The sequence below is a fragment of the Podarcis muralis genome, chromosome 7 (genome assembly GCF_964188315.1).
Source record: "Podarcis muralis chromosome 7, rPodMur119.hap1.1, whole genome shotgun sequence".
Lineage (NCBI taxonomy): Eukaryota > Metazoa > Chordata > Lepidosauria > Squamata > Lacertidae > Podarcis > Podarcis muralis.
The window spans coordinates 58820613-58848574 of record NC_135661.1 but is presented as its reverse complement, the minus strand read 5'-3'; the positions used below and the strand labels follow the sequence as shown (position 1 = coordinate 58848574).

At 43.9% G+C, this 27962-nt stretch overlaps 1 protein-coding gene across 2 annotated transcripts; it reads left to right on the top strand.

Annotated features, from left to right (window-relative positions):
• Positions 1-120: 120 nt before the first annotated feature.
• Positions 121-23113, top strand: RNF19B (ring finger protein 19B). 2 transcript variants are annotated; one of them, XM_028739116.2, is made up of 9 exons: positions 121-1117; positions 13998-14203; positions 15302-15443; positions 16799-16961; positions 17592-17706; positions 19645-19785; positions 20143-20350; positions 20959-21090; positions 22333-23113. In XM_028739116.2, the coding sequence occupies exons 1-9, from the start codon at positions 285-287 to the stop codon at positions 22787-22789; spliced, it is 2397 nt and encodes a 798-aa protein (XP_028594949.2). In that variant the 5' UTR covers positions 121-284; the 3' UTR covers positions 22790-23113. The 2 variants fall into 2 exon arrangements, with proteins under 2 accessions (XP_028594949.2, XP_028594948.2); XM_028739115.2 differs by having other exon boundaries at positions 127-1117; positions 15299-15443.
• Positions 23114-27962: the final 4849 nt, after the last annotated feature.

Sequence of the window (27962 nt, the reverse complement as noted above, 5' to 3'; positions counted from 1 at the left end):
ATGCGCATTGCGAAAGGAGCCGACAGCTTGGGTAAGGAAAGGGAGTTGTGCGGAGTTGACGCGAATGCGCCTGCGCAGCCGGAGCTGGAAGGCCGTTGGCGGCGGTTGGGTTACCTCAGCAGTCAGTCAGTGGGTCGGTTGGTCGGGCCATCGGCCGCGCATGCGCTCTCTCCTCCCCCCGCTTCACTCCCCTTTCTCTCTCGTTTCACCTCAGAGGAGGCGCAGAGCCGAGCGGGCGACGCTGCCGCCGCTTTCTCCGGCCGGCCGTCCGCCTCTCCTTCGCGATGGGCTCAGAGAAGGACTCAGAGTCGCCGCGCTCTACCTCGATACACGCGGCTGCCCCGCCGGCCAAATGCCCCAAGAGCGGCTCAGGACAAGCAGGAGGCGGCAGAGGCACCGGCGGCGGAGGAGGTGACGGCAACAGCGGCAGTAACAGCGGCACCAGCCGCGGCCGACGCCGCCTCCTCAGCTTCCAAAGCGTCTTCTCGGCCGCCGCCTCGGCCGCCTCGTCCTCAGCCTCCGGGGCCGGAGTCCGCCGCCGGCGGAAGGCCAAGGCCAAGCCAGAGCCGCCTCAAGCCAAGCCCGCCCCGGTGGTGGAGGCGGTGGCGGCGGCGATCGCCAGCCCCACCGCAGCATCAACCCAGGCCACTCCGCCGCCGCCCTCATCGCCGCCGCCGCCGCCACAGCCTCCTCCTGCTCCTTCGGCGGCGGTTACCGGGGAGGGCGATGCCGCCGCCGCTGCCGCTGCCGCCACCTCGTCTTCGTCTTCGTCTTCGTCTTCTGGTGCGGAGTGCGAGGAGGGCGGCGAGGAGTCCTCCCCGTCGGAGCTGGAGTGCCCGCTGTGCCTGGTGCGGCAGCCGGCGGGCAACGCGCCGCGCCTCCTCTCGTGCCCGCACCGCTCGTGCCGCTCGTGCCTCCGCCAGTACCTGCGCATCGAGATCACCGAGTCGCGCGTCAACATCAGCTGCCCCGAGTGCAGCGAGCGCCTCAACCCGGCCGACATCCGCCTCCTCCTGCGCGACTCGCCCCACCTCGTCGCCAAGTATGAGGAGTTCATGCTCCGCCGCTGCCTGGCCGCCGACCCGGACTGCAGGTGGTGCCCGGCCCCGGACTGCGGGTGAGAGAGAGCAAAGGCAGGGGCAGGAGGAAGGACACGCTTAATAATAATAATAATAATAATAATAATAATAATAATAATAATAAAGTAAAAACAGCAGCTGCTACTTTGGTGGCCGTTATGGGAAGTAAATTGTATCTGTATTAGCCTGCTGTGATCTTTACAACAACCCTGGAACGGTTGGCCGTTTGGATCTTGCCCCCCATGTTACAGATAGGGGTGGGTGAGGTTCCAGACAGCACCACCTAGCGGGCTCTTGCCAGTGGGGGACAGTAAACCTAAGAACAGCATGATTCCAAGCTGCTTAGTCCTGCACCAATTCAGAGTGAAAGCAAGGGCCAGCCATGATTGGCAGGGTGTGTACCAGGTTTCAAGGTTTACAGACGGGCATGCACTACTAGGTCATGTCACTGAGCCCTAGCTGCAGTTTAAAGTTTAAAGGTGCAGGGGAGGTGCCTTTGCATTGACTAAATATTGTCTTTGTAGCCAAGCCAATGTTCTATACCAGCTGAATACATGGTGCATTAGAGTGAAATGAGCAAAAATGGTATGTCACTCTGCCATCAACAGTTTACAGTATAAAAGTGGATAGTTTAGAGAGAAAATGGCAAAGTGATGGAAATATAAGAAAAAGGGGCGTGAAGAGCATCCTCTGGCTTTTTTCTGTTGGGGATAAGGGCTTTGGGAATTAAGCCCAGAGGCTTTGTGGGTGGTTTTTGCAGATTTTATATTCTTGTTTAGTTCACACACCGCTGCTTCATTTGGGAAATAGTGTATAATTGTGTCTATAGTTCATATCTCACCTGCCATGAACAGTCATAGCAAGCCATTTAGCTTTAGCCCCTTATCTGCAATAAAGTTAACATCATTATTTTATATTTTTTCTGACTTGTAGGAGTGTTTGAAAAACACTTGAACACTAAGAACATTGTATGCAGTAATAAGTATTGTATTTTTAATTACTGTTCACTTATTTTATTTTATTAAGTTTCTGTCCTGCCCTTCCTCTGAAAGGAGCCCAGACTGCTCCATGTTCCTATAGAAATTAAGTGTAGTACGGGGAATGTTGCTTCAACAATGGTGCCTCATTTGACTTTTTCTGTCCAGAGGGAGACAAGTAAGTGCCCTGTTCCCAAACTGCTCACACTGTCTCTTTCAATATCCTAGGGGAAATGGTGGCAAACAGCAGAATTTTTTAAGACTAAACCATTGCTGATCAAGTGCATGCAGTGCACCAGCAGGACTATGTCCAGCAATGAAGTGTCAATTTGAATGCACTTAGCTTCTTCCAATCATTTGCAGCCCTTAATAAAGGAGTTTCTCCAATCTCATTAAGGCAGCTACTTTTGCTGCCTAATGGTTATAATTTTGCAAAGGAATAGGTGTGAGTGAAAGTGAAAATGAAAACAAAACTTTCATTATCAGATAATTTGGAAGTGCCAAAGATGTGCTAGAACCTGCGTTAAGTATTTAAAAATCAGCATATACATTCCTCATAGGATTGTAGTCTAAACCTTTAGAGGACCCAGGGAGCTGCATCTCTTGAGTGAACACTCTTTACAGGGCCTGGGTAATACTGAACACGGTCATAGGGAAATAGGATGTATGTGTAAGATCAGTTATCTTGGTGCAGACTGAAAACACGTGGAAGACACAAACTTTACAAGATCAGTATATCCTTTAAAGTTTGAGGTGTTTATTAAGGACTGTCTTTCCCTCTGTGAATGGAGGGAAACACATAAGTAATGGAGGGAAGCACATGTATGTGTAAACAAAACTAACTGCATTTACAAGGATTTGTGCCTCTAGAAATTTATTAAAGGGCAGACTATAATGAAACAGTTCACTCTATGCTGTGGCCAACAAATCCTCAAGAGGAATACTTATATGAAATGGAAATGCTATCTCAAACACTTTGTGTTGGCATGTAAAGATAAGCTCGGATCTCTGGGTTATTGTGGTTTAGCATGAACGAGTAGTACCTGCTGCTTGATTGATCCCACATTTCTCCTCCCCAGTGCAAGGAGCATAAACAAACCTAAGAAACCAAGAGTGGTGGTGGTTAGTAATAAACTGCCCTTCTTCAAAAGACCTTAACAAATCTTAAGCTGTGGTTTATTGTTACCTTATAGACTATGACTTGTTGGTCTCAGTAACAGAGGAGGGGTGGCCCATCAAGAGGGAAGATAATGTGTCAGACAGCTGTGGAAAGTCCCAGTTTATGGTGATCTAGATACTCCCAAATCATTCTGTGGCTTGAATCCTTGGCAAGGACTGGTTGGCACTGCTGATGGTAGTTAATTAACTAGGTCCTGCAGTGAGGTGTGAATTGTACTTTGTGTCATTCCTGTCTACTTAGTTGCAGGTAGACTTTGCTCAGAATCATTTTGTCAGTAAAATTTATTTTCCTGAGAATCTTGTTTAAGTACTAATGAATATTTATTGATGTGGGGTTAATGTTACAGATGAGGAGGAGTGGGTGATCCTTGGAAGTAGGGGCAAGGGGAGTTTGATTTGAAATTTTCTGATCACAAGTGTTGCATGTATTTCAGGTTTGTGGTGGAATTTTTTTTACTGAAAAGTTCCTGTTTCTAAAATGCCAGGGAATTGTGGGTCTTTCCCAGCCCCTCTGTATGCTGAGAAGTTCAGCAGCCTTAAGCTATCCTTTCACAATAGTGGAGGAAACTGTAAACAATGACTTTAAGTAAGAATAGAAACTTGCACATTCTGGTAAGAAAGCATTTTATGTATGGGGATGCAGGTGGTGAAATGTTGAATCATTGTGATTCAACATCCAGTTGGGTAACTGGGAAATGGCCTAGCCTTTGGCAGTTAGTCAGAATGAGATTTGAGTAAGTCTTGTTTTACTTTCACTTCTGTTTTCTTTTAAATCAGCCTCCCAAAGTTTCTCTTAACACAGCATGGAAAGTACAAGCAATGATTCTTTAAGTTGTCCTTTAGAACATTCATCTTAAAACATGGGGTAAGGGAAGTTGTAATGTACTGGGCACTGCAGAATATTCTTGGAATTGTTGTAATTGCTTCTGATTCTGTTGATTTCTGGCATGCATATGTTGTTGCTGGGCAGTCCCAAATTATGCTGTACTGCATAATTATAGGAATTAGAGATCAAAAGAAGGTGGGCAAGCATACCACCCACATGGTAGCTCCACTAAATACTGTTGGGCAGTTTTTCTGCTTTGCTTAATTAGCAAGAATCTGGTTATCACTTAACTGTTTCCTCTATTCAACTGATGCAAAATTTATCAGATTTGATAGGAAACATAAAACAAGCTGATGGAACACCCTGCTCTTGGATAGATGCCGCCAACTTGTTTTATTTGAGATAGTGCTACTTCTGTGGCAGGGTTCTGAAGGTTAGTGTGCTATTTAACACTGAAATGAAATATATCCTATCTGGTTGCCTTGTATTCTAAGCTAATAGTTTGTACATAGAGACCCTGAAGACTACCCAGAAACATTCTGAATGAAGCTTCAGCACTGTATCCTTTGTAACAATCTTGAGATACTGGTGGGTTTCATGATGTTCACTGTTGGAATCTAGATTTTGTTTTGTTAAAAAATACACTGTTCTTAAATTTGCAGAAGTTCATTTAAAAATGAAATACCACCCCTGCCAAAAGTCTGGAAACAGGCAAGAGATAATGAACCAGACCTTTTCCATATTAAAGTGTTATGTTTTACATTTCTCTGTATATAATAACAATGTAAGAATGTAGCCCCCATTTGTAGTGCCTCATCACAATCCTGGATTTGCATGAAATAAGGGTGGGGTAAGGGGCAAAGTTATAGGCAGGTTGCGCAGAAGGTTGCCATGGCATGGTAGCAAAAAAAGAAGAAGAGAGGCATTATGAGGGGGAAAGTGGTTTTAAACAATGGCAGAAGTTTGAGTAGAGTAGCAGGGGTGACACTGAGTGGGGCAAAGTGGCAGTTTAAAACAGGGTTTGAGTACACTGAGAAGGGAGTTTTGAAAGGCTTTGCTTTAGCTTTGTGCTGTTAGCTTCTGTGTTGTATGCATCTCTGCTTGTTCTCTTTCTTAAAACCGATTTGGTTTAAAACAAGCAAAAATCCTCAGTGGTCTTCCATTCTTGCTTTACTCAAACCTCTGCTGTTGTTTAAAATCACAACCACCACCACCCCAGGGTTACTTCACCACAGCTTTATTCAAACTTTTACCAGTTTAAAACAACCTCTTTTCCTCTTTCAGTATTTTTTTCCATGTTGCTGAACTCAAACTTCTCTCTCTTCCATTCCTCAGAGAAATAAAGGGTGCTGAGCCCTCAAATATCCCATAGTAGCTTCACAGAATGTATGTCACTCCTGATACCATGTGTTGTCTTCAACATGAAGTTCCCGATTCAGTGTAGTAATTTAGAAGAGTTAGTTTGTTAACAATCAAACATCTATATATGTACAACATCCTTTAAAACTGAACAGCCCAACTGACAGTCTTGGTTTTAAGCTTCTACTCATTTTTAAAGTTACAGTAATGTATATCATCATGGTGTGTGTCCACAAAGGGGGCTGCAGAATAGGGGAGTTGAGAAAGCATGCAAGTGGTGATCTGTGTGCAAGGGAGAGTTGAGAAAAGTGAGGACGAGGGTGGAATAAAAAAGGGGGTGATGGTAAAAATAGGAGTGTAAAAGGGGTTGCAAAAAGGTAGTAAGAGGCATGGGAATGGGGTTGAAGACTAAAGCAGAGTCATGAAAGGGTCTGCAGAATAAGAGGGAATAGCTTCATAATTGAGTGGAAGGTGAAAAAGGTGCTTAGTTGCTCTGTGTTGGAAGAGGAAGGTACCCGAGATTACCATGCGGTTGGTTTGTATGTAAGGGTGTTGCACAAAAAGAGGGCAAGGCACAGACAAGGGGGTGAAGATGAAATGAGTGCAAAGTGAGTCTATAAAATAGAGAGAACTGGCATCAGAAATGGGGTTTGAGAGGTGAAAAGTAAGCTTTGGAATTGCATGGGGTGGGAAGGGGAAGCTCTAGGGCACGGGTCAGCAAACCTTTTCAGCTGTGGGCTGGTCCACTGTCCCTCAGACCTTGGGGGCTGGACTATATTGGGGGGGGGGGAAGAACAAATTCCTGTGCCCCACAAATAACCCAGAGATGCATTTTAAATAAAAGGACACATTCTACTCATGTAAAAACACGCTGATTCCCTGACCATCTGCAGGCTGGATTTAGAAGGCAATTGGGCCGGATCCAGCCTCCGGGCCTTAGTTTGCCTACCCATGCCCTAACCGTTGCTTTTCCTTCCCCCTTTGCAATTGTTGAATCTTCATAGAATTTTCGGGAGGCAGGGAAAGATGGAGAAAGAGCACAGATCTACCCATGGGTAGGCAAACTAAGGCCCGGGGGCCAGATCCGGCCCAATTGCCTTCTAAATTCAGCCCATGGACGGTCCTGGAATCAGTGTGTTTTTACATGAGTGCAATGTGTAATTTTTATTTAAAATGCATCTCTGGGTTATTTGTGAGGCATAGGAATTCATTAACCCCCCCCCCCCCCAGTATAGTCCGGTCCCCCACAAGGTCTGAGGGACAGTGGATCACCCCCCTGCTGAAAAAGTTTGCTGACCCCTGCTCTAGGGGGTTAATGTGGGGGGCGGTTAGGTGGGTTGGTGAGCAGCACAAGCAGGCAGTGCAGCTGCTAGTGCTAGTAATACCGTTAGAATACAGTATCAAAAAAATTGGTTGCACAAAATCCAGCTGCAGTTTTGCATATCACTTGCTTGAACAGCAGCTATCAATTTTTCAGCTATCAGGTGGGGGATTTTATGTGTAAAAAACATTTGGAAGAGACAGTGGGATAGGGCATGTGCTCTGATAAATAGCTGTCACATTTACACAAAAGTCAATTGTACATGGTGCCAAGATAGCATATGTGCTGCCTGAAGTAGTACCTAAGAGCTGTCAGTAATCTGTGTGGGTTCAGAACGATGCATATGATTTCTTTCTCCCTGCTTCTCACATGTTTTGTAGAAAATCTTTGTCACATAGGTTTCATAGTTCAGTTTCTCTGTGAGACTGCAGTAAAAGCATGTTCTGAGAAAAATAGCATGCAAAATCCTCATGGTTTCTGCATCCCACCCATGCTTCAAGCATCTTCATAAATTGGCAAGCTTAGCTATTCTGCCTAGGGAGGTAAACTGCAGACATAACACAAGGGTGTGTTTCCATGGTAATGTTGGTCTTCTAGTGCACAGTTAGATCTGCATACAAATCTGGAACTACCTTTTTCATTGTAGTCAGCTCGTGCTGCTGTCTGACATTCGTTGCTTTGTATTTTTCCCTGAGGTTGAGGGGGAAATTTCAGGGCATTAAAATAAATTCATTGTGTTGGCAGAATTACCAGTAAATGAGTAGAGCAGAGCATGAATAGGGTGGGGCATGTATTTAGCTCTCATTCAGTCAGTGGAAGTGAAAGGTGGTAGGCAGATTGGTACTTGAGGTCAAGGTAGAAGCAGGATTCTATATCTATTTTTATTGACTTGTATTATATATTATATTTATTCTATTCTATTATACTATACTATGTTATATTTGTATACATACAGCTTTTTATTTATAAATTTGTGCACCTCAAAGCAGTTCAAAATATGCAAATAAATAAAATAAATACAATTAACAGTTAAAATACTAGATAGTCATATCTTTTCAGCAGCTAGAACCCAAAAATATCTTAAAATTGGCTGTTGGAAAATGTCATGATAAACAGAATGGTCTTTAGCTATCTGTGAAATTATCCTATCACCACTGCTCTCCTGATCTCCATGGGGAGCTTATTCCACAAAATGGGTGCCACAATAGTTGTCCCTCCAGCCAACTAAGCAGTGCAGTCAGAAGTGCCCCACCCAAATAACACAGTGTCATTGATGGACTATAAAGAAAAGGGAGTCTTGAATATACTGTAATCTGTTCCCAAGCTGATTAGGGCTTCAGAGGTCAAAAACAACACTTAAAACTTTGTTTAGCAGCTAATGAACTGCCATTGCAGATCCCTCTGTATTGATGTTACATGTGTGCAGTAGGAAGCTTCAGCAACCTAGGTGCAGCTTCTAGACCAACCTCAAGGTTAGCCCACATAGAATGTGTTACAGTAACCCAATTGTAAGGTTACCAGCATGTTGATCACAGTAGCTGGGTATCCCTGTAATCATACTTAGACCTGCCAGGCATTTCCTGCCACTGAGGTCACTTGGGCCTCCTGTGACAAAGATGGATTAAAGAGTACCCCCAAACTGTGCACTTGTCCTTCCAAAAGGAGTCCAACCCCATCTAGAACTGGCAGATTTCCCTATTTCCAGACTCAAAAACACCCACCCACAATGTACTTCATTAAGGATTCTGCCATGACTCCTGTGGAAGTCTTGCGGAGTGGTTGGTCCAATCCAGATGAAAAATAAGAACTTGGGGAGTTGAAGTTTGGCAATATAGAGAAGGGTCCCAGTGGGTTGTGGAAGATGAAATTGGGATCCCACGGAATTGAATCATAGAATTATAGAGTTGTAAGGGACCCTGAGGGTCATCTAGTCCAACCCCCTGTAATGCAGGAATCTCAACTAAAGGAGGGGGCAATGACTGCACAGCTGGATTCAGGGGAGGGATCGAGTGGGTTGACAGAGATATGTTGTTCTTCTGTGATAACAGCTGCCTCTAGTCAGACCTCTGCTATTGTGGAACCACCTCTGATGTTGCCTCCTGTTAGTGATGAGCTGCTGCCTTTTGGGGAGGCAACAGAGTAGGTTGGATGCGGAGCTAACTCCACTTCTGTCTTCAAGGGCATGGAGGTACTGGCACCTGCATGAACAAACCACAGTTCCAACCCACTCAGGGGAATGCTAATTTGCTTGCTCACTCCAAAGACTCCAGCTCCTTACCACACACACACTAAAAGCACCCCCCCCCTCCTCAACAGGCTGATGGGGCATGCTGTTTGTTAGTTCAATGTGTTCACTTGTGCCTAGCCATGCATCTAAACCTTTCTTGTACCTTCTGTACCCTGCAACCAGTGCCTTGCTTATATAAAAATCTGCTTTACACTTTAAAAACTTTGGCAGAAACAAGAGGCTAGCAGCAAGTGCCAGGATAGATTCAAATTCAGTTTCTGAATGCATGACACTCACGACTCAAATGTAGTAGAGAAATAGAACTTGCCTCCAAACTTCAAATGACCACTCCTATGGCTATGTGTAGATGTTAAATAGCACTGGCAATAGAATAGTGCCCTGCAGCACCCCATAGCATAACTGCAAGGAAGCTGTGGAACCAACCCCATAGATAGGACCAGAACCACTGCAATATCGTGCCCTCAACTTGTATCTTACAAAGCTGATCAGGAGGATACTATGACCTGAAGCCAGTCTGGAATGGCTCAAGATAATCAGTATCCTCCAATAAGCCTGTGTTAGGACTTCCACCATTCTTGATTTGGCTAAAAAGGGAGAACCTGTGTTCAGGAGGTAGTAAATCATAAACCTTGGTTTGCAGGTAGGGCTTATTGAGGAGTGGTCACACAACCACATCTTTAAGGTTGTCTGCCTTAAAGTACCCCATTGCATAATGACACATTCACCAGTCCCTGGACTTTCCTTGCCAGCCCATTCCTGCTAGCTTGAATTAGCCTTGATGGGCAAGGATATGGTAGGACAAACTGTTACAAATATCTTTTCTACATCCTCAGTCCTCTTTAGCTGAAACTGATCCTACAGGACTAAACCAGATGATGAGTTGGAAACCTCACCAATATCCTTTCTAACTTTGGTGTTCAGATCACTGTGGGGATGAATGCTTTTACCTTTACTTGGTGCCTAGCAAAATTATCACAGCAGGCCTCAGAGAGTCCCAGCCTACTTTTTGCTGGAGCAGGTATAAGTACAGTGATGCCTCGCAAGATGGAAAACTCGCAAGACGAAAGGGTTTTTGGTTTTTTGAGTTGCTTCGCAAGACGATTTTCCCTATGGGCTTGCTTCGCAAGACGGAAACGTCTTGCAAGTTTGTTTCCTTTTTCTTAAAACCGTTAATACAGTTGCGACTTGACTTCGAGGAGCAACTCACAGCACGCGGTGCGGTAGCCTTTTTTGAGGTTTTTGAAGACTTTGGTGATTTTTGAAGCTTTCCCAAAACTTTTCCGTAACCGTGCTTCGCAAGACAAAAAAATCGCAAGACGAAAAAACTCGCAGAACGAATTAATTTCGTCTTGCGAGGCACCACTGTAAAGCACATGCCACTTTGAAAAGATCTGCTGGACAGCTACTTGAGGACACAGTGGTGGCAGCGAGTTAAGCCTTTGGTGCCTTCACCACCACACAATAGGCACAATTATGTTCAGTCACTCTCACATCACATCTTAGGCCAAATGTGCTTTACCTATCATCTGTTCTATGTCATTGTCTGAAATTCTGCAGAGAACCACAGTGTTATTCAGGCTCCACAGTGTCAGACAGAGGGCTTGAGGGCAATTTTGTTGATAGCCTGCTTCATCTCACCGTTCCACATCAAGACAGGAAACATCCCCAGAGCAATCAAGAATCAGTTGGATTCCATAAGTCTTCAATGGCAGACCATTCTGATAGACCCTTTACGCTTGCAGGGAGGGATTTTTGTCATGACACCAAATCTCGCAAAACAACATCAAGGCCTGCGTTACATGAAATACATTTGACAAACACACAAGACGTAACCGGCTGTGCATTCACATAAACAATACTCCTATATATTCTTATCACAATATCAAATGTTTATCTTGCACATAAACGGCACACAAAGTGCAATAATATAGATGGAAGTCCCAATAAATCAGTTCATTCATAAAGACCAAATGTCTTCTAGTTTCTGTTCCACATATGTTCATAAAGTCCAAATTGGAGCCTACTACAGTTCCACAGTGTTGACAAGGATTTCCGAAATAATGCCTTGTTTCACTCTCATGGGCTTCATCAGTGGTACATGTTCATATGTAGTATATCAAAGTCATGGAACTCGCCCTCCTGGGCTTCATCCATTGTACATATTCTAAGTAATATAAATGAATATAATGTCATAATTCAACATATTTTAACAAATTAAAATTATATAAACAATTGTGCTATAGAAGTACATACCATATATGAAGTATCAAGATGATAGAACTTCTAACATAGTGGTTTCTGCAGTGAACAACAACTGTTACAATGTAAGATTATATAGACAGGCGCAGCATTGATTTTAGTTACAGGTGACAGAAATCTGCAGCTGTGAGGTTTTCTTCTTAAAGTTACCCCTTTAAAACAACAAATGTAAAACAAACTTTATCCATAAACAGGTGTTATATATACAAGCATTAGTAATGACTTATAGGTAAAGGTACCCCTGCCCGTATGGGCCAGTCTTGACAGACTCTTGGGTTGTGCGCCCATCTCACTTAAGAGGCCAGGGGCCAGCGCAGTCCGGAGACACTTCCGGGTCACGTGGCCAGCGTGACAAAGCTGCATCTGGCGAGCCAGCGCAGCACACGGAAACGCCGTTTACCTTCCCGCCAGTAAGCGGTCCCTATTTATCTACTTGCACCTGGGGGTGCTTTCGAACTGCTAGGTTGGCTTATGGCTTATAGAAAGCAACTATAATCAATTTCAGTATTCAAACCTGAGGGATGCAAAGAATCAAGTAGAAAAATAAATCTAGTTTCTTTCTGCATAAGAAATGACACCAAATCTCATCAAGAAATGATCTAACAGCAGCGCTATAACAATACCTTCACATCTCCAGACAATCTCTCTCACACCCTGTGGCAAAGACTGAAATCAAAGTTATATCCCATCTGGTATGTCAGGCCGTGCAAAAATATGCTGAGACAGCTTCATGGATGCAGTGGAGGCTGGTCCAGTAGAGGCAGATTAGGCATGAACTTTGAATTCTCCAGAACAGTCCTGGGGTTCACTAACACCACAGTCAAGGACACCTCCTTCAGCTGGGTCAGAGAAGCTGTTTGTTTAGCAGCAGGGTGGGTAGAACATCTGATAGCAACCCCAATCTATCTGGCCCAACAACAGGTGCAGGCCATCTAAGCCTGCTCCAATGGGGAGAAGTTCTCTGGTGAATGCAGTGATAGCTTATGAACCACAGTGACTCTCCTCCTGCCTAGACCCACTAAAACCAAATGGTTATATGAAGACTGAGACTGCTCAGTAGGTGCTGAAAACCGATGGAGTGAGGGGAGATACCCAGAAAACAGGGTGGGTGTAGGCATGTGAATTGGAATGCAGTGTATTGGAAAAGGGCCTGGCTTGCTGGCTAGAACCTTAAATAAAAGCACTTCAGTGTTTTGTTGCAGGTCCCACTTGTAGATTCTGTTCTCAATGTAGTTTTGGCTGTGGAAATGCGGGTAGTTAAGAGGCAAAACATGAATGGATTAAAGGAGACTTGAGAATTAATTATTGGCTTCTGTACCTTCAAGACTGAAAGGTTTGTCATTAACACTATGTCATTGAACTTGATGTTATCAGCTGTCCTCTTGCTCTCCTTGTGAAAGATGATTCTTGTAGGACAGCAGTTGTCTTCCTGATGATGATGGGGTGGAATGGCTAGAGGGGGCTTAATTCCCCAGTGGGGACTCAGTTTAGAAGAGCTGGGATAGTCAAAGCCTCTTTTCCCACCTGCTAGGAGAGTATCAAACTGACAAAAAGGAAGTATAGATTCCCCAGCAGCTGCATACAAATTGTACAGCGCATGGCCTCCCCCCAGAAGCAGCCCTGTCCTCCGTGTAAGAACTATGGCTTTCTGGAATCACATCCACTAAAAAAAATGTTACATTTAGAATAACTTGTGCAAGTTAACTACATTGCAAAAAAAACCCTAGACATGTTTTATTCTGGTTGCATGTTCTGCAGAATTTGATTGAGCTGGGGAAGTTGAAATTACCTGCATTTTGACAGTGCAGAATGAAGGGAAGCATGCTCTGTAGTCATGCATATTTCTGTATCTCCTGATGAAACATAATTGTTTTTGTTGAGGACTTGCATGAATTGAGGGTAATCCATTTGATAACAGGTGGTGCTAGTTAATATATTTAAATCTGCCTCTCTGCTGGTACTGGGCATTTTTGTATACTAGAAATATAGAGCAGTCCTACAGACATACATGGACCTCCTTTTCTGTCTTTTGAATCTGCATATTGGCATGTAGGTATATGATGGTCACCTTTTCTAACTGTGCTACACTTGGGTAAAATGGTTTCTCCAGCTCCCACAGGTTGTGAATCATGTGGACTATTCCAGATTTCTCATGCTGCAAGATCTGAGAAATAGTCATGCAACCTGAATTATTTGGGAATTAAAAGCCAGAAGAGTAACAAGGGTGATATTTCTGACCCTTACAAAATATGCAGACTACAGTGTTAGACAACCTCCTTGTGTCATTTTTGTGTGTGTGGTGGGTAGCTTCTGTGACAAAGAATTGTTTTTTACCCCTCTTCTGACTTCTTTTTTGTGCTCAGGTAGAAATTGTTTGCCAATTGGTGCTTCTGTTTCCAAAGTACTAACTATAAGCCCATTAAGGGAGATGGGGAGAAAACTAACTTTATTATGACAGGCTTCTCATGGTTAGAGCTCTTAGAATGTTACACAAGCAAGTCAGTAAATGTCTTGTTCTCGCCAAGGAAGAGAACAATATGTTAGATTGTAGATGTTAACTACAGTACATCGAATAAAGTACCTTAATTTTTGCTGAGATATAGGTAGTAAATCTGAGAAAGCTAGGCTAATTGTGGCTGAGTAGATTTGTACAGAGACCGTTGTCTTTGTGGCTTTACTTCACATAGTCCAGTTTTGTCAATACAAGTCCCAAACAAAACACTGTCCTCCCATTTCCTTTTTTGCTTAGTTATGCTGTTATTGCCTATGGATGTGCAAGCTGCCCCAAACTGACGTGTGAGAGAGAAGGCTGCCAGACTGAATTTTGCTATCACTGCAAGCAGATATGGCACCCAAACCAAACTTGCGACATGGCCCGCCAACAAAGAGCACAAACTCTGCGGGTACGGACAAAGCACACCTCAGGCCTCAGTTACGGACAAGAATCTGGACCAGGTATGTACCAGTGAGCTACTTGCCAGTTGCTGCAGTTGTGTGTGAAGATCTGGGAAAGAGATTGACTAGATTAAATGTGGCTTTTACCTTTGTATGGTAGCTACATTTCAGCAATGTAAAAGGCAAAGGTTTATACACATACACATACACTCCTCTATCTAGGCAAGCAGGAAGCATCATCACAGTTCAAGGACACATTCTGGACAGGCAAAACTACTTGAGGAGAATAAGGGATGTGGCCTGAGAAGAATCTCAAGGTTGGATAGAGAGGCCTTGAGGGATGCTTTTAGCACCGAGGTCTAAGATTCCACACCTCTGTTTTAAATTACCCACTTGCTTCAAGTGAGTTATAAAACTTTTACCTCTTCAAATTGCATGCTGGCAACAGCAGTGTGTTTTGGTGGAGTTGGGAACATAGAAAGCTGCTTTCTGCTAGGTCAAACTGTTTCTCCATCTAGCCCAGTGTTGTTTAATCTGACTGGCAGTGGCTCTCCAAGGTCTCAGGCAGAGGTCTTTCCCCATCACTTGATATAACTAGAGATGCTGGGGACTGAATTTGGGACCTCCTGAATTTAAAGGACTTGCAGTAATAATGAGCTATGATCCTATGCAGCCTTGTTAAAAATATCAGGGATGAATTACTTGTCAGGCCCAGGATACTCTTACCCTTTTAAACTAAGAATGAGTTTCTCAGGCAATAACCTTACAAAGTGACTTTCAGACATTCATTCTCAGTCCGCCCCCTGCCTATATGACAGGATTGTGGTAAGGATAAAATGGGGGTGGAAGGGAGGAGCATATTCTCTCTTGAACTCCTTGAAGGAAAGGTGAGATTTAAATTTGGTAAATAAGTGAGTCAGGCCATGGTCCTAAGCACAGTCAATTGAATTAGAAACAATGAGGTTTTTGAATCTTGACCTGCCATGTGATTTAAACACTTTTTTTCATTCAAAGGAGGATGGGCTGGAAGAGTAAGACTGTGGTGGTTCTTTCACCTTCTTTCTTACAATGGAAGATCTCAAAGATTTTCAATTCCTTCTTGGGATTTATTTAGGTGCACAAAATTTGATTGGATTCTCCTTTTCATTTCCATAGCAGATGACATCAAGCCATGTCCACGTTGCAGTGCCTACATCATCAAGATGAATGATGGCAGCTGTAATCACATGACTTGTGCTGTATGTGGCTGTGAATTCTGCTGGCTTTGTATGAAGGAAATCTCTGATTTGCATTACCTCAGGTAAGTTGCAGGGTAAATTGCCCTCAAGCTGCTCTACCTTGCTAGAGCTATGTTGCTGTGGTCCAAAACCTTTACTACTCAAAAGATACTGTGCTGTGGGAGTATCAAAACAGATAAAATATTGATTTGTGTTCTCATACTTAGAAATGTAGACTGATGGACTTAAAATTGGTTGGAGATGGCCTTAGAACCCTTCCCAATTTCATGGGCAGCAGCACTTGCTTCTCTAAGAGCGTTCTGTCATTTTTGCTCCTTGGCATTATGTTAAAACACACCTGAATGCTCCAGGCCAGCAAACTGCTAAAATATTTGGCTTTTATAGAGGTGGGCACACTTGCTGATGATCAATTAAGCAAGGGCATTTGATTAGCAGCCCCTGTCTGCTATTTAGCCTCTTAATTCCTATGGAAGCAGTAAGGGTGCACTTAGTTTTTCACACATGATTTCTCCATCTTGCCTTTATTTCTGTTAAACAAACCATGACATGGTGTAATATGTCATGTATTGTTGTTTATCTGAGGTTGTATTTACCTAATTTTAAGACCTGTTAAGGAACAAATGATTGCTATTATGTCCTGATATGTAAAACCACAGAATTCAAAGGAGGTGCACTTTCTTTTACCCATGACTATACATGGATCAGCTGCAGGGGTGGGGGCTGTGTACTGTGTACATACATGTGTGTGCGTATTATGTGTCTGTGAGAAGTGTGCCCTCCCTTCCCTCCACTGCTGGCATGTGGCCCTTGGAGGGTTGGCAGCGAGGGAATGCATGCCTCAGAGCAGCATTCGAAACTCCCATTGTTCTAGGCGCGTTTTGCGACAGCGAATTTCATTAGCGAGAGCAGTTTCTGAGCCTAAGATTTCAGATTAAAACTGCACAGTGGAAGGAAAGGATGACTTTTTTCTGCCTCTCCATTTCCAGCCACTCTCTGAAGACCGGAAAAGAAACCCTCTTAAGAATATTAGGGGGGTGGGCAGGGGAAGAATGGCCTTGTTTTTTTGCAGTCTTCAGATGAGGACTAGACCATGTGAAAAATGAACATAAGACCTTAGCTGCAGTTCATTCATTTTTATTTTTGTATTCTTGTTATTAAAAAAGCGCACCTAGATATTCTGTTGTTGTGTGCATAACCTAGATTTAAGGTGCCATTTAGCTCCTAGCTTTCATATCTCAGTTTCTAACGCTGCCGCAAGAGTCGAAACAGTTCCCCATCTGTGCTGTAGACACACCTTTAGCTACTTGGACCGGAAGAGGAGGGGAGAGGTTTGGTAGAACCTTTGTGGGCAGGTGTCTGCCTTCCCCCCATTTTTTAATCTTGTTCCTCTGAAGACCAAATATAAAATCTCTTGCAGTCCTTCTGGTTGCACATTCTGGGGCAAGAAGCCATGGAGTCGTAAAAAGAAGATTCTCTGGCAGCTCGGAACATTGATTGGTGCGCCAGTGGGTATTTCCCTCATTGCTGGCATTGCCATTCCAGCCATGGTCATTGGAATCCCGGTTTATGTTGGAAGAAAGGTAAGAATATCAACTGTATATGCTGATGGTTTTTTTGCAGGGAGGAGGGGAGGTGCAAAAGTGGTGGTGGTTCCCCTGATAGTTAAGAGGGACCATACAATATATTACACCATACCTTTGAATATCAATCATTGGTAATGACAGTGGAGGAGGGCTTTTGTACACATAGCTGTTTGTGGACTTCCCATTGGCATCTGGTTGGCTACTGAGAAACAAGATGCTGGACTAGAAGGGCCTATAGTCAGATCCAGGAGGCTACTCTTAGGTTGCAGGTGGAGAGATCTCAGTGATAATTGAAGTTTGCATTGTGGGACCTGGGGTGGGTAATCTTTCCTTAGAACACATGTGTGGCCAGCCCAACTGCAAATTGCCTGCGGCTTTGCATAGTAAGTTTCATTGAAGTTGCTGCTGATTTTGTGGCATTGATTCTTGTTGATGGTCCCTGCTCTGATTTCTGCCAGCCTGTCCAGTTATGGACAGGGTGGGACTTCCACCTCTAGATTGCCCTTCAGCCTCTCTTCTTTTTTCCTGGAGAATCCATCTCTGCTATAAACTATTAAGAGCTGCATTAGAATGCCATTCTTCTTTGTGTTGCATTGCCTGTTTTATCCTTGATTCTTCTTATGTCAGATTCATAGCAGGTATGAGGGGAAAAAAACCTCTAAGCACAAGAGGAACCTGGCCATCACTGGTGGTGTAACCTTATCTGTGATTGCGTCGCCTGTCATTGCTGCTGTCAGTGTAGGTAAGTAGATGAGTTCTGTGTTAGAAAGCACAGGATGATATGCTTTGGCTACTGCTTCAGTCTGACAGCGGCGTTAAGAATTTCCAAACCCCAACACTGTTTAGATGGGTTATAACTTAATTACATGGAACACATATATTTAAGTTGAGGATGCAATGCAGTGCCTTTGCAGAGCATCTGCAGAACTTAGGATGGGTGGTGGTGGTCAATGTTCATGCTTTGCGGAGTGAATTCCTTTCTGCTCAGTAATCTTTTGGCATTGCGGAAGTGGTACAGCTAAGGACTTCCTTTGAGAGAGCTCAGGAAAACAAAACTATCTTTCTCCTCCCTGTCCCTATATAGTTATGGAGTTTTCTATCACTTATATTAATGTTGCCATGCACCACCTCTGTTTTCTATAGCACGGGCAGTCAACATGGTGCCCTCCAGCTCTTGTAGTACCACAGCATCTTTTACAATAAGCCATGCTGAATGAGGTTGAACGTTGTCACTCTCTTCTTTGCTTGAAATAATAACTCAATAAAAAGTTGTGTGTCTTTCCTTGAAAATGAGCCTTGGTCAATACCTTCCCTAACATTACTTAAATAGGCAGCTGTGTCCAAGCAACAGAGCATGCTTTCAAAACGAAGCAGCTCTGCTTCCTTTATCCATGCCCAGTAGATTTATATGGTTTCTTTTGCTGATACCCTTGATATGGTTTCCATTCATAGATCTAGAGGATGTTTGCTTTTACATTAATATCAACTGCAACTCTATAGATCTGTTGTTGTGATTCGCAATACCTGCTGCTGGTATTATGTGCTATCTCTACAGCGCTAAGAGTCTTTTCACTGTGCCCAGAACAACAAGTACAGATGCTTCCATTTCTAATCTGACATAGGGTGAGAAGAATATCAGAACTCCTCACCATACTTTATAGTCCCTTGATCTCACAGTTTAGTAGATACATCCCAACCAAATAACCTCCAAGGAACTAAACTTGATATTATTGAATGAACAAAACCCTTCCACTTGGAGGTCTTCTTATGCAAAATGGATATACTTTTGTATATTTACTACTTCTTAAAGTTTAGACCCTGTGTCATGTTTAATGTTTGATATTTTCCCTCTGGGCCCATGTTCCTCCACCTCAGTCCTGCCATAGATCAGCATTTTCTCACTCTTTAACAATTATGTTTTTAGAAGAATTTTATTTATCCCTGTTCTCTTGCTAAGCTTTGCCTTTCACGAGGACAAGGTGATTTGTCAACCAGACCTCACCTTTAATCGAAATCTATTTCCTGTTTTCACCTTAGTTGAGATATAAAGTCATTCATCTCCCCACCTCCCCCACAATGACAGGAAGTTTGCTTTGCACACACTGGGTGTCAGTTTCATAATTGTCTTCTATCTTCATAGAACCAAGGATTTTTGCTAGAATAAAATGTTTGTTGTGACTTAGTCAAAGGCAAACTGGTCTCAAAGCTCTCTTGTTTGGTTGTTTCAACTTTCATGCTTTGCTAGTTGGCTAAACAGCCTATAATCACAAATATCAATTGAGAAATGGCTACTTTCTCAGGATATCCTGGGTGTGTCTATTATACTACAAAGCTCCCACTATGCTCGCTTAATCCTTGATGTGAAAGTTTGTGCTGGTACTGCAGTTGAAAGCGACATTCTCCCGAGGTTTTCAATCAGTTATGGAACAGCGCACAAACTGCAAGAAAGAAAGGCAAGCTACTTACATGTTACTGATGTTCTTCTAGTAGCCATCTGTGTAATCTATGCAAACTACTCTTCTCTCCAGTTGATAGTGTTCTTAGTCTCTGACTAAGCACTTTCATGGTGGTAAGAATGAGCGAGATGTCACTCATCCTGTCCTTGAAGAATGTGCAGAGAGGACATGTACCTGTATTTGCAGGATTCTGGTTTCCTACTAACTTTTATTCTTTTTTCCAGGTATTGGAGTCCCTATTATGTTGGCATATGTCTATGGCGTTGTGCCAATTTCTTTGTGTCGTGGTGGTGGTTGTGGAGTTAGCACAGCCAATGGGAAAGGAGTCAAAATCGAGTTTGATGAAGATGATGGGCCAATTACAGGTAAAGAAGTAACTGTGTTTTTACATCTTGATGGGGAAAAACAACTAGGACTGTGCTTAACAGCTGTATCCAGCAGCAAGTGGAAGGGTTAGATAATTGATGGGGTGAACTTGTAAGGTCAGTTTGATTTTCTTTCTCTTTCTTGCTAACATTACAAACACATTACTTTGTACATATTCCTCACTTGCTGCTCCAAACTGATAGGGACGAAAATATTTAAAACTACTAAATTCATTCAGCTTCATTGTTTTGCTTCCAGGTATGCTAGTTTACATAGAACAACTGACTAATGTAGGAATGCTGCTGTCAAGTCACCTTTTGTGTTATGTTCCTTCTTATATTTTTCATTGTCTCTAGTGGCGGATGCTTGGAGGGCTCTGAAGAATCCCAGCATTGGGGAAAGCAGCATTGAAGGCCTTACCAGTGTGCTGAGCACCAGTGGGAGCCCTACTGATGGGCTCAGTGTCATGCAGGGCAACTACAGTGAGACAGCCAGCTTTGCTGCGCTCTCGGGGGGCACCCTGAGCGGTGGAGTCCTCTTGGGTGGGAAAGGAAAGTACAGCAGGTAATTAAAAGTTCATTTAGGCTACAGCACCTGTGTGTGATATCATGGGTTTGAGACTCAGTCATAAGTAAACCTAGTTTGCTTGTATTGCACAACCCCATGCTAGGTGTTCCCATGCAAGAATGTCCCCTGTTCTTACTTCATGGTTCTATTAGATTGGAAATAAAAATGAATTGGGTTAAGTCTTTTCTGTCCTTTTGTCATGTATTGTCTTGCATACTTTAACATCCCATTGGCACAATGACAAGAAAGCTTGCCTCCTGAATCATAAGGTTATAAGGTCTGTTCCTCTGATCCAGTGTCTGAAATAGGCAGCTGTGTAATCAAATCTCTATCCAGCACCAAATGTACAGCCCAGAATTTGACTGTAGAATGTATGGGAACGTGCTACACAGGAACTGTTAGTCATGACCACAGACATGACCTAATCCTGTTCTAGAGAAAAACAGACAAAGCAAAATTCAGCAAAATAAGTTGTTGCTTAAAACTGAGTCACTTTATGCTTAATTCTTGTGAATTAAATAACTCCTTTGTGTAGTCAAACATCAAGTGAGGTGGGAGAGCTACATTAGTATAAAGAACCTAATAAATTCCTGTCCCTTGCCCAGGCTGGAAGTGCAGGCTGATGTCCAGAAAGAGATTTTCCCGAAGGACTCGGTCAGCCTTGGAGCCATCAGTGACAATGCCAGCACGCGAGCTATGGCAGGCTCCATCATTAGTTCTTACAACCCCCAAGACAGGTATGTTAATGCAGTTAGTTTGTGTTTGTAATGGGGTCATCGGTCTCTGAAGAAAGCCCATCATTTTTGTTCTGATCTTGTTAAAAGATGTTGGCAGGAAGTCACCATAACTTGTTTTCTATGGAAAACCTCATTTAGTGAGAAGAGCCTTTTCTTGTATGGCAGATTTGGATGGAAAGTTGGATGAATGTGGCTTGGTGTGGACTTTGTTGACTATCATTCTCTGCAGATCATTCAGAAGTATTTAGCTGCAGGGGCTGATTAGTGTGTAGTGAAAAATTAACCGGAAGCTAAGACATAAGAATACACATTCATTATTCTGCGACTAACTTAAAGAGTAAATTTTCAGATACAGTGGACCCTCAGGATATGTACTTAATTCGTTCCGGGGGTCCGTATGTACCCCGAAAAGTCTGCAACATGAGGCGCCACTTCTGCACACACACGCAGCGCGATAGAGCGCTTCTGTGCATGCGCACACGGCGAAACCTGGAAGTATACACTTCCAGGTTTGCCATGTTCGCAACCCAAACATTACGTTACCCGAAGGTAATGTAACCCGAGGGTCCACTGTACCTCTCTTGCCACTCTGTTTCAGCTAACATATTTCTATGGGCTCTCAGTGTACTTCAACTGTTGCCTGCTCTTATAGGCTTGCAGCACCTAGTGGGAAGCAACAACTTTTTCATAAAGTTATGTGGAATGTTTTCAGGACTTTTTAGTTCTGTGTGTGACCTAGAATCAGGGAAGGCTGCTGAAACTCAGGATGACAGTTCAAATCACTTGCAGGAGTTAGCCATCTCATTATGTTGAATTGGTTGTACCGCTGTTGCAGGCTGCAAGAGTGAGGTTCAGAGCAGGACTAGATGAGCCTTTGGCTTGATCCAGCAGGGTTTATTCTTATGGTTGCACTTTGTCAGTGTTTAAAAAACATCTGTCTGTCTATGTGTCTTAAGTGTATGTTTTTGTGCACACATATGGACCCACATTGGAGCAGTGACTTAATGTTGTTGATGCTAACATTTTGGGTTTTTTCTAGCCACAGGCTCAGGTAGCGCACACACGTCAGGGATACATAGCAATGCGTTGTGGGGCCTTGTTCATGTATTATACTGTTTATTTTGTAGTAGGTTTTTAAAAACTATATTAGAAATGTTAGCTTGCCAGAACTCCAGAATTGCAATAAATATTTCTGAAATAAAAGTTGTCTCCTAGAACTCACATGGGCTCCTCCTTCCACAGAGAGTGTAATAATATGGAGATCCAGGTGGACATAGAGACCAAGCCGAGCCATTACCAGCTTGTTAGTGGGAGCAGCACAGAGGATTCTCTCCATGTTCACACTCAGATGGCAGAGAATGAGGAGGAGGAAGCAGAAGAAGAGCAGGAGCAGATGTGCAACCACCAAAGCTGTGAGCAAAAAGACTGCATTGCTAGCAAAACCTGGGACATCACTCTAGCACAGCCTGAAAGCATCCGAAGTGACTTGGAGAGCTCAGACAGTCAGTCGGACGATGTGCCTGACATTACCTCTGATGAATGTGATTCCCCCTATCCCCAGACTGCTGCCTGCCTGCATCCCCCAAACGCCAGAGGTGCTGAGAGCCCAAGTGCCCATATTGGCCAGTGTGCCCAAGCAGAAGGGCACAGGCCAGAGGAGAGAGTCTCTACGCTGGAGTGCATTGAGGCCCGAGTATGAGGCCGCTCTCTCCTGAGAAGAAGCACACTGATTGTTACTGCCTCTACTATGGTGAGGGCCACCCAGGAGTGGGGGTGATTATGTCATTGTTGGCTTTTGTTTCTGATTCCCCAGACTGCTGCCCTAACCTGACTCTGGGGAAATGGCATTTCTTACACGATAATAAACCCTTGATCTCTCTCTTTTTTTTAATTTATTGGTTCAAGCGCTTGGTGATGCTCTGTGAGTTGTGTAAGAGTGTACATAAAAGTGTGCGTGTACATCGTATGTCTGCCAAACATACGCCTAAAGAACGCCTTTAATAAAGATTCCTGTTGCCATTCATAGTGGATCCTGTCCTCCCTTTTCATAGGACTAGTAAGTTGTTCTGAATTTTCCTTGTTGCGCTCCTGCCTTGGTGAAGCTTGTTCCTTGCCCTAAAATATAAGTGATGGGATGTGAGGGCGATCTGGCTGCGACATCTGTCACCCCATTGATCGCCAGGGTTGATTCGGCTGATCTGGCTGGCTAGGCGGGTGTCCCCTTCCTCCCTCACCGCTCCATGTGCGTCCCTCCCGAAGCTGCGCGCTCGGTGGAAGAGGACGACCATCCCAGATAGAAGGAGTGTGCTGTTCTTCGGTCAAGGGTATACGATAGCTGCGCTCCCCTGCTAGAACCTCCAAACAAGCTCAAGGTCCATTTGTAGGAGAACGTAGGGTAGTCAAGCTTCCAAGACTCCAGACACATCCAAGTAAGGCGCTGCATGTGGCAGTTTGCCATTCTTTAAAAATAAATAAATAAAATATATAAGTGATGTACCTCTAACTCAGTCTGATTAGTGCTGCTGTGTAGAAGCCTGGGTGTGGCACACATACTTCCAACAAGAGTAAGGTGAAGGTTTGGATTTGCTGCCCTCCAGAGGCTGCTTAGGTCCCTGCAGTTGCAAGTTTGCTTTGCGTCATGACAGAGCACTCAGTGATACTGTGGTGTTGAATGCTCTGAGACTATTGAAGTGATAAGTACACTTGACAACAATACACTTCATTTAGGAGGCATAGCCTGATGGAAATGAGTCCAGAGGAAAGCTTGATGCAGCTTGCAACTGGAGTGTGGCAAGTGACTGGAGGGATGAAGTGGAACAGATGTCCTGTAGCAATAGCCCCATTGGGTTCAGGAAATTTTTTTTTTATTTTATTTATTTATTTATTTATTTATTTATTTATTTATTTATTTGACTCTTCCACATCCTGTTGGTCCTTGTATCAGCAGCTTTGCTTTTCTGTGCGCGCATGCGCATCCACCCACACACCCTTAACCCTTCATGCAGAGGTGTTTAGAGTGAATGCCTCTCAGAGGGCAAAGTGGAGATCCAAATATGTAGGAATACTATGTGGTACAGTCCCCTCAAGCCTTTGTGGGTTTGTTTTGCATATTTGAAAGCTCCCCATTGTCAAACATTTCCTGCATGTAGAAAATGGAAACTTTCTCCTGATAACACTAGCTTTTCATGTTTGGGAGGAAGGTTATATGTATTAAAAATGTGACAACTACTTTCATTCTGAAGTGGTATAGGTCCTGAGGATCCAGTACCATGTACTTGCTCTGACTTAACTGTTCAGCAGTTCACTGTTCAGTAACCAAAACCAAGTTTCCCATTCTCTTTGCCTGAGCAGTTTCTGGTATCTGGTATACAAAGTGTTGTGTACCAGGACAAGACACCTGCATCCGGCCTGAAGCCTGCATCCCCCTTGCACTACAGTTCAAGGGCTAGTTGTGAATGCTGCCTCCACAATACAAAATTCATGACTGAAGCACTTTACAGCCAAATTTTCCTACACTTCTATTCTTGTAGCCTTATGCAAGATGCCCAACTGTTAAACTGCTGTTTGAATTTCTAAATATTTCAGCATTTTTCCTCCTTAATGAGCTCTGGAGCAGAGCAGTTAAAACAAGTGCAATCAAGGAGAGGAAATAGCTGTCATTACTGCTCCATTCTAAAATTAGAGAAGGAGCAGCAGTACAGAGCAGCACCAGTTTGGTAGTCCTGTGCAGAAATGGATGGGGTGCAATCTGATTTGAACCTAATAATGAATGACTGTCACGATACTGCCGATGTGAATAATTGACTGTGTGTGTCCCTGACATACCAGTGATGGTGGCATGTAGAAGATAATACAGAAGTTACAATGAAAGTTCTCAAAAAACCCACACACAGTTGGAATACTGATAGCAGCCCTATGCATGGTGAGAGAATAAGGCACAGGATCTGTACTGCTAGACCAGTCCCTATCTATCTCCCACAGTGGTGACCAAATCTTTCTAGGAAGTTCACAAGCAGGGCCTGACAGAGAATGATTCTGTGTTAATGCATTTTTATCCTGCTCTTTACCCCCAAAAGGCTCCCAGAGCACTTAACAAATGTTAGTCCTTGCCCCCAGGCTTGCAATCTCAATACATGACATTCAAAAGGAAAACGGACTGGGAAGGAGAATGGAAAAAAGTAAACTCAGGTGCTATTTATTCCTTAACTGAGCAGCAAAAATGAAAATACTTCAAGGAGAAGAGGAGCCAAAAGTTGCTTGTCTTCCAGTAATGCTGGCTGAGAGGCTCCACAGTCCCATCTCACTTCTACAGCCTGGTGGAATGGTTGCTGTAGATAACAGCTGAAGGAGGAGCAGTGTGGACAGAGAGGCCCTGCAATCCCATCTCTCCCCCCGCCCCCCCCCCCCCCCCCGCTGCTGAATGACTGTATGTGCTGGTTAGTGAGTAGCCTCTGAACATGGTATTAACATTATAACTATGGATGTGGGAAATTTGGAGACTCCCTGAGTGTAATGTTAAAATACCCTTGACCTTCAGCAGCTCCCACCAAAAAATCCTATTGAAGCACACAATTGTGTTTAAGAAGGAATCTCCCTCTAGCCCAGACTGGTTATGATTCCGGGATGTGCATGTGGTGACGGTGTGCTTTCATTTTGCTTGCAATGCAGCTTCACTTGCTCTATTGAGTCCTTTGAAACAAGGCCTCCGTGAGTACCTGAAATTTCTCTGCTAGTGATCTGGATTGTCTGGAGATCTGAGGGAGGCTTTGGGGAATGGATGACACTTGGAACTAGGCATTTTGGTCCTTCCCAGCTCTGAGAGTCTGTTCTGTCTCTTTCTGTTGTGTGATGTGAAAAATTGGCAACCTCTTGAGGTTTCTGTTACAGCTTAATAGCTGAAGGCACTTAGCTGGTGGGCGTTGATAGTATAGCTGATTATCCCAGAATCTGCAGTGCAAGCCAAACTCTCCTATTGGTGAATGAGATGGAAAAGCTAAAAGCCATGCAGCAAAGGAAGAAAGCAAGGGGCATAGTTCAGTAGCAGAGCACCTGCTTGCATGCAGAAGATCCCAGGTTCAACCCATTGCATTTTCAGGTGGTGTAGGGAAATGTCCCTTGTTTGAAACCTGGAGAGCCGGTCACTGCTGACAAAGCTGAATTAGCTGGGCCTATATTCTGATTCCAGATAAGGCAACTTCCTATATGTTCCTAAGTGGTTTGCTCTCTCTTCACTCACCTCAGTTTGAAATTGGGTAAAAGAGACATACAGACTGGGCGGACGAGTTCAGGTTCTAACAACAACAACAACAACAACAACAACAACAACAACAACAACAACAACAACAACATTTATTATTTATGCCCCGCCCACCTGGCTGGGTTTCCCCAGCCACTCATGGCTGCTCCAAACAGAATATTAAAAACACAACAAAGCATCAAACATTAAAATCTTCCCTACACAGAGCTGCCTTCAGATGTCTTCTAAAAGTCAGATAGTTGTTTATTTCCTTGACATCTGATGGTAAGGCGTTCCACAGGGCGAGCGTCACTACCAAGAAGGCCCTCTGCCTGGTACAGTGGTGCCCCGCAAGATGAATGCCTCGCAAGACGGAAAACCCTCTAGACGAAAGGGTTTTCCGTTTCTGAGTTGCTTCGCAAGACAATTTTCCCTATGGGCTTGCTTCGCAAGACGAAACGTCTTGCTAGTCTTGCGTTGTTTTTCCCGCTCCCCCCCCCTTTTTCTAAGCCGCTAATAGCCTTTTAGCAGCTTAGCCGCTAATCCTTTAATAGCCGCTAAACCGCTAATAGCGCTAATCCGCTTAGCCGCTAATAGGGTTGCTTCGCAAGACGAAAAAAGCGCTAGACGAGAATCGTGGAACGGATTCTTTTCATCTTGCGAGGCACCACTGTATACTGGGCTGAGGCCGTTTAGGGCTTTAAAGGTCAGCACCAACACTTTGAATTGTGCTCGGAAACGTACTGGGAGCCAATTGGCTGACAAAGAGAAGTCTTCAACCAAGCCTTTGGCTGATAAACATACTATATCCATTTAAATGTGGGGATTTGGGGGGGGGGGGAGGTATTGGGTTGTTTTTGTTTTTATTATGTATTTTGTGTTTTTATCTTGTATTTTTATGCTGTGAAGTGCCCTGAGATCTCCAGATGGAGGGTGATATAAAATTAGATAGATAGCCAGTCAGCCAGCTTTAGGAAATTACCAGAGCACACTTGCTGTTGGTGGTATGGCTCACGTTGCCTTAGAAGAGCACCAGATGTTTGTGCGCCTGCTTGCTCCTTGCCCTTCCTGTATCTCTTGGTAAACATAATTAACTTTTAAAAGATATTATTTTCAAATGTTTTACAACAAACAAAGGGAAAGAGCAGTAAATACGCAGTTTCCTCTGAGCACAGTTGCATATATATGTGAAATCGGGGGGGGGGGGTGTTGCAATCAGAACATGCAGAAAACGAAATGCGCAAGGTGCTGCAATAACTCAATTGCATGAATCCTCTCAAAGAAATTCTGACTCTAACGCACTTCTGGAGGTTGGAAAGTGGGCACTATGGTCTGGCTTTCCAGAGCGTGTGAGGAATGGGACCAAGTGGCTTCTGCGAGAGCAGTGCTGGCTGCGTAGTCTACCATAAGAGCTACAAATTGCTGTGTGTGTATTTTTGTCTGGCAAATGGTGGTGGCACTACAGCAAAGTGAATCCAAGAAGCCAACGGCCCTAAGAATAGACATGCAGAAAGATTGTTGTGCACCTGACTCGGCTGCCTTCGAATTTGTGACATCCGGAATTGCAAGTTTGGGCACCTTGAAATGCAGGGCTGATCAAAAGATATTCAAGTTACTGCTCTGGAATGACACTCCT

Excerpts from the sequence above, each read along its gene's own strand:
- RNF19B (XM_028739115.2), top strand. The coding sequence starts at position 285 with ATGGGCTCAGAGAAGGACTCAGAGTCGCCGCGCTCTACCTCGATACAC. Across the intron at positions 17,707-19,644 it reads CATTGCTGCTGTCAGTGTAG|GTATTGGAGTCCCTATTATG; the intron begins GTAAGTAGATGA and ends TCTTTTTTCCAG. Across the intron at positions 21,091-22,332 it reads TCTTACAACCCCCAAGACAG|AGAGTGTAATAATATGGAGA; the intron begins GTATGTTAATGC and ends CTCCTTCCACAG.